The sequence below is a fragment of the Phalacrocorax aristotelis genome, chromosome 7 (assembly GCF_949628215.1).
Source record: "Phalacrocorax aristotelis chromosome 7, bGulAri2.1, whole genome shotgun sequence".
In the NCBI taxonomy this organism is placed as follows: domain Eukaryota; kingdom Metazoa; phylum Chordata; class Aves; order Suliformes; family Phalacrocoracidae; genus Phalacrocorax; species Phalacrocorax aristotelis.
In genome coordinates, this window is record NC_134282.1 from 20,663,278 (window position 1) to 20,670,162 (window position 6,885).

General features: G+C 44.6%; 1 protein-coding gene across 1 annotated transcript; it reads left to right on the plus strand.

The window, feature by feature from the left end:
• The first annotated feature begins 248 nt into the window (after nt 1-248).
• Nucleotides 249-5,207, plus strand: CCDC195 (coiled-coil domain containing 195). The gene is made up of 3 exons (XM_075099211.1): nt 249-513; nt 1,914-2,175; nt 5,075-5,207. The coding sequence occupies exons 1-3, from the start codon at nt 249-251 to the stop codon at nt 5,205-5,207; spliced, it is 660 nt and encodes a 219-aa protein (XP_074955312.1).
• The last annotated feature ends 1,678 nt before the right edge of the window (nt 5,208-6,885 follow it).

Below are 6,885 nucleotides of genomic sequence, written 5' to 3' on the forward strand. Positions count from 1 at the left end.
AAGAGGCTAGCTCTGCTCTGAAAAACGAGACCTTGAATGAATAAATCATGGGCCCTCTCTTGGTAACTTGACAACTCAGTCCAGTCCTCCCTGTGGAGGGAGCTGGCCCAAGCCCTGCATGCTGGGAGGGACTCCTATTGCCCAAAGGCTTTTAAGAGCAGGGTCCGCCCACCACCGGCTTAGGAGCTTCTCCAAAGGGCAGGAGCTTTGGTGGGGGAGTGAGGAGGCTTGCTGTGCAGCGTGGGACCATGGAGGGAAATGCAAACCTCCTCCAGGTCATCCGCAAGATGCGTTCTCAAATCAACAAGCTGGAGAGGGAAAACAGGGCCCTGAGGGGAGAGCTGCAGGTCTGCGGGCAAAGAGCTGTGCTACCGGAGACAGCGGCAACAAGAGGAGGTGGGAATGGCAACGTGAGGAGCCTCACCGATGATGGGGAAGGGCCAGCTGGTTCTCCAGCACCCCTGCATGGAAGCATCATGGTTGGTCCTGCTCCAGCACCAAAGGAGCAGACAGGTACTAAGAGCCAGGGCTGTCCATGGCACCCATGTGTGCTGCCTGTGCAGGATCTCCCAGCCCAGCTGATACATGTCTGCAGGGAATGGGAGATGAGCCACAAGCTGTTTAGTTAACTTGATGGAAGTGCTCTGGCCTCCATCAGTGCCCACACCTAAAACCACCTTAACTGCGTGTCTCCGTGATCTTTTTAGTGGGGTACCTGCATCCTGCAAGCTGAGCTTAGTGGAATATTTTGCTGCCGCTCAAGCAAAGAGTTCAACTCAAAGAGTTCAGTTCCTCTTTGTTTAAGCAGAATTTGACTTACCGCGTTAAGCTTTTGTGGGCATGGACTGTTTTGCCTATGCCCATCCTCTGTCTGTTCCAGACAGAAAAGGACCAACAGTTGTAATCATGCCATAACCTCTCTTGCCTTAGTAAAAGACTAGAAAAGCTCTACAAATAGTAACAAACAGGGATGGATTGCATACGTCATGCCAGACGTGCACTTTCTTTTTACAGATAATGCAGTTAGTATTGGCTGAGGGAGAGAGGGGCCAATATATAGGAATACACTCTCTTCACAGTTTTATCAGAGAGGAAAAAATGGAAATATTCCTTGGTTATAGAATTCTATTTGGAACTCCTGGCAGATTTAACGAAGCAGGAATTAGAGGTAAATGTTGTTTGGTGAGAAGCAGTTATTTAGAATTGAAGGTGGTTATTGGCAGGGTCAGGCTGTTAGGCATCACATGTGCTTCAGGCCTGTCACCCCCTTGTCTGGTGTCTGTCACGTCCAGTTGCTGGAAAACTGCTTCACTAACACAACTTCTTGGCATCAGTATGGTGTGTCATGCATTGCAGCTGCTGTTACAGTCCGTGTGCTCCGCAGGTCTGGGGGCTGACCCGGCCTCAGCTCTGAACCAGTCTCCTGGAGAGGTCCGGGCTGTGGAGGAATGCCCCCACAAGTTTTGACAGAGATAAGTCTATGAAAGTGAATGATATGAGAGGCTGAACAGTACTAGTGGATTTACATGAAGCTAGATGAGCGCTGCAGTCACACAAACCCACTCAGCCCGGTGGTCAGGTTACTAACCCGAGGGCCTCTTAAACCGGGGCTGCTGGTAGCTATGGGTGTCCTCAGCTTGGGAACAGCTGACTGGCCTTTCGGCAAGCATGAAAGACATGCAGGGTGCTTTCCAACCTTGTGGGTTTTCCTCTCCAGCTGCCTTTTAAGGGAAAGGGTGGGACCCAAAGGGGCTGTTTCTCCTCCTCTGCCTTTCAGCCTCCTCATGTACAAAACTTTTTTGAGCCAAAAGAATGTGATTAAAAATACATTGAGGATATTTGAATTCTCATTATTATTGTTAGTAGTATTATTAATTATTGTTCCTAGCTCTGCTTTTGTCTCTGCTACTCAGATACCACCATGACCGTGCGGCGCTACTCCACAGCTTTACCAGTGCCCGCTCCTTCCACAGCGAGGTCTCACCGGGCCAGTAAGATGCCTCCAAGCAATGGGCTCCCGGACGTGCCAGGCAGTGTCCAGCCATCAGCCCCTCCTGCTGCAGCACAGCTCACCAGTGGAGAGGAGAAAGGCCTTGAAAAAACCCTGGCCAACTGTCTCTCCTACACGCGTTCCAGCAAAATGAAGCTGTTTCAGGAGCATGTCTATAAGTGCAGGTAGGTTCAGTTTGCCTTCACCACAGCAAAATCTTTGAATGCATACAGGAAAAATCTTTGTTCGAATCTATATGGGCATTGAGCAGACAGAAGACCTCTTTTTCTTAAGTTGTCCTGCTCATCTTTGCAATGCATGAAGATTACCAGTGTTAGCAGTTTAAATTTATTATAGAAAAGAGAGGCTGAGGGGAGAGGAAAGGGGGTTGAAATATCTCCATTAAAGCCAGGCAGAGTTTCACAGATCCATGTGTTGTTCTGACAACCTAAGCCTGAAAGGGATTTTTAAACTTTTAACAAAAAGGATGGAGATACCAAGGAACACTGAAATATGCTTTTGAAAGTGTGATTAATATGGCTCATGGATTTAGATGTGCTGTATCATATTTCCACTGTAATTGGAAGCATTACAAGTTAATGCTTTCAGCCTTGAGAAGCTGTCTCAGGACAGCTTCTAAATTAAGTGAAATGGCTGCTGGACAAGCCCTGAGTGTCCTCTGCTGATCGATGAGAAGCTTTCCAACACAGGGCAACAATCAAAGGTAGAAGCACCAATAATGAGACCGTGATATACAACAGGCCCGCTCACCTCCTGCTGCTGATACATACACCCTGGGAATCCATGTAGATTGCTGGTTTTAGTGCTGATAGTGCCATGCTCAAAAGAAAAAGAGTCCAAATGGCCTCAACACGTGTGCATTTGAACAGGGATAAGTCCATGGGTCTGCCTGCCCACGTGTGTCCCGGGGCAGGACTCCAGCAGCCTCTACTCAGGGGCTGCACAGCTGTAGTGGGTTGTGTCACCTGTGTTGACATACCCATTCGCATGGCACATCATGTCAGCTTTTATTCTGTACCACCCTCACACAGCAATGCATCCTCAGAGCAGACCAGTGCACAGGCCTTCACACTCCACGTGCAAACCTGGTTAGGAGCCCAGCTCCTCGCTGAGAGGCTGGAGGGGACAACAAGGTCAAGTTTTCGTAGGCACCTAGGTTTTCTTGTAAGGACATTTGAGGGTCAGGCATTTTACAGCATTTAAACACCTAGATTTAGTTCCTGGCAGGGAACGCATATTGTTTTCAAAAACACCCTGACCCTGTAACTCTGGATTTCAGCATATGCTCCACTGGGTTCAGGGAAACTTAAGACTCAGTGCACATAAAGGCTTCTGAGAGGTTTGCCCTGGAGCCAGCTCGCATCACAAGTGCATGTGTTGGGAAACACAGGGTCAGCGTGCAGGAGCAGGAACGGCAACGGCAAATGCTGCTGCTTTGTCATAAGGGGACAGAGAGCTGTCAAAGCAATCAAAATAGCCACGTAGATCTATTACAACTAATGCTTTGGGACCCACAAGTTTAAAAGCATCGGTTACCCAGCAGCCAAAGGAATAGTGATGATTATTTTATCACTATCTTTAGGGCTGCCTTGTCAGCTCTGAACAGCGTGAATGTGGCACCGTGGCTTATGTCCACTCAGTGTCGGCTGCTTGAGGAGAAGAAATGGCTATGGAAAGAGCTTTTTACATAAGCCCCTCAATAAACAGGGTGATAGCATGAAGCTTTGCGTTTCTTACACCAAAAAAGATTAATATATTTTCTGGTCATAATGGTGGAAGTTTCCATTACATACACAAAGGTCTAACACAGACAGCAATCTTAGTAAGCTTTTAACTAGTAGGATAGTTTGTGGCAATAAGTTCAGCAAGTTAATTAAGCTTAATTTTTTACAGCGATGACATTTTTGTTTCCCATCATGCTGGTCCACACCAGGTTTTTGTATTCTTTGTTCACTGTAGCTTTCTCACATTTTGCTCCAAAGCTATAATCCTGTATGTGATGCTGAATATTTTTTGCTTTAAAATTAACTCTGTAGAACCATCACCTTGGATTCCTCTAGAGTGCAGTTGCATCCAAGTAATAAAATAACAGCACTGCTAACAAATCATCCCTAATTTGCATGTCTACAACATTTTCATTAATATATGCTAAAGCATTATTTATACGACACGATTCTCACTTTTTTTGGTAATAAGAAAAAAAGACTAAATATTTCAATGCATTAGGCAGGATAAGAGAGGCTGAGAACTGTTTTCAGGGCTATTATAGTAAAATTACAGAAGGTATAAGGCCTGTTTGGTACAAATGTCACCATTGGGGTGTTCAGGCTTGATGGTTTCACCTTCCAGTGGGACAAGTCCAATTGGCAGGTGAGAAAGGAGCAAGGAAATTGCAGGGGTACGCTGCCCTGCAAGACAGCCCCCCAGTAACCATGAATATAAATGCTTTCAAAGTTTCATGATTTTCCTTTCTCACGCTCCTCATGGGCCTGAGTGAGCTGACAGCAATCATGGAGGACAGTCAGAATGAAAACCAAAGCTCTGCAAAACCCAGTCCATTTCCTTGCCAAACCAACTAGTTTTGGGACACATGAAGTAGCATGTTTGTCCCTCTGCTTTCACAGCTGGTGTAATTTACCACCTGCACACTCACTGCTTGGAAACCTCTGTTGTCACACCCACTTGCAGTACCTGGGTACTGATGCATATAAACATAAAGCCACTGAAGGACCCCCTGGGTCCATGGGGGTGCATGTGCACCCTAAGGGTTCTGTATATGCATAACTTTGTACATACGCCTTGGGCACTGACGGAGAGATGTGAGGCTCAACGGAAACAGGCAGATGCTTCAGCAGACAGGCAGGCAGGCAGACAACTCTATGCTTGGTCCCTTGGGAAGACTGTGTGCACCCTGTCCCAGTGGGGCATGAAATCCTGCCTCCATGCAGCGTGCCAGTGCTGAAAGCATTCACCTTTTGCTTGTTGGTTGTTTTTTTTTTTATTATTTCCTTTGCACATTTTATACATTTGTAATTCTTATAATGCTTTCTCATTTTTCTCCAGGGGTAAAGTAAAGGCCGTTAGTTTCCTCTTACCAATGGATATGTCATCATATGCTGGAAAGCGAGGTTCCCTCAAAAGCCCACAAAATCAGAGCACAAAACAGTTAACCGCCATCGCTGAAAAGGATATGTGAGCTGGTGAATTTTTAAAGGCCCATTGATTCTTGAGATAAATTGGCCTTAAATGATAGCAGTGTGTCAGGTTCCTTTCCTGCAAAACGCTTTGGCAGGATGCCTGCAGAGAATCACCCAGACTGTGTTTCGGGTCACTGGCCTGATGTTTAGCATTGAAATGGAAGCCACGACAAAGGCGGCTGGAAGACCATACACCATGATGAAGCCACACGATAGCAAAGGTACCTCCACAAGGTAGCTTCTGTGCAATATCTCAAGGATCCCCTGCCTTAGGACTGCTGTAAACAGGGTGTTGAAGCTGGTTTTGATGTGTGTGTCACAAAAAGCGGAAACCATGTCACCGCTTGTGTTTGCTGATTCCCTTGTCAGAAAGGTATTTGATGCAAAGGACACCATAAGAGCTATAAAGATCCTGTAAGGTTTTCTCTGTATGCAAAACTTTAAAGTACTAGTACAGCAAAGGTAAGAAGGAGTTACAGAGTCAATAAATGTTACCCTGAATTTCTGCAAAGCTTGGCAATGACTGTTCATGTCCATTTGGGGTTCACCTCTAGGGGAGCACAGGGGAGAGAAAGTACTAATCAGTATGAAAATGTGACTACAAATCTGTTTCTGACTTGGTGTGTTCATCCAGCCAGAGACTAAAGGCTGTAAACCAAGTCAAAATAGGAAGAATTGTGACTATCAGAATTTTTCAGGAATGGCTTCTCAGCACAGCTTAAATAAAAAATAATTAGCAGAAATTCAGAAAACAGGTGCAAAATAAATGCGAGAGAAGTACAAACAGCGTGTAAAAAATGAGGAGTGCTTGTTAGTTCTAGTCATATGAGCAAAGATAGTGTCCCACATGTTCATTTTGATTACAAGTATTTATGAAGCCAAAATACTGCAGATTGCTATTTATGTACAGGCAGCACTGATGACTGAGTATTGTACAGAGAATGCATGAACAGTAGATGTTTGTACCGATAACGTTAAAGAAGATTTTCATCTCATTGTCTGCTCTTAAACTCCTGAGTTTTCAAAAGTGAAAGCGGAGATTTGGTGGAAAAAGATCCTTCTGGATTTTCGGTGATGTTGTATACTTGCATAAAAATCTTTGCTCCTTTTTTCATTTTGAAATTCACCAGTTCTTGTATATTCAAGTACATTTTTAATATATCCTCACCAATGAAGTAATAACTTAAATTTCACTGCTATTTTATTTGTGCATTTTTATGTTCATCTTGGGTCCATACAGAGTTGCACTGTAATATCAGACGTAATGAACTGATGACTTCCTGCAAATGAAGTTACAGTTTCGAAAGTTTACTGAACAGCTCATTGTAGAAGGCATTTACAGGGAAGTGCTTTTTAAATGTTTTAAAGAAAGTATCATTGTCAGAAACTAGACACTGCATATGTGTACAGTTAAGTACCTAAATCCAATTGATTTCACTTAGCAAAGTAACAACAGACGACTGAAAATCTGCCTCCTAAACCTTTAAGGTACCCAAGCTTTTGACAATTCATGTTTGAACACCAGATTTAATGGGATTTGGGATCCATATGCTTTAAACAGCTTGAAAAACTCTCAGCTTTTAAGTTTTCTAAGCCTCAGCTTCCATGAAGCAGCAGTAGGGATTCCCTTCTCCCACCCTTTTTGTGCCAATTCAATGGAGATATGTCACTGACACT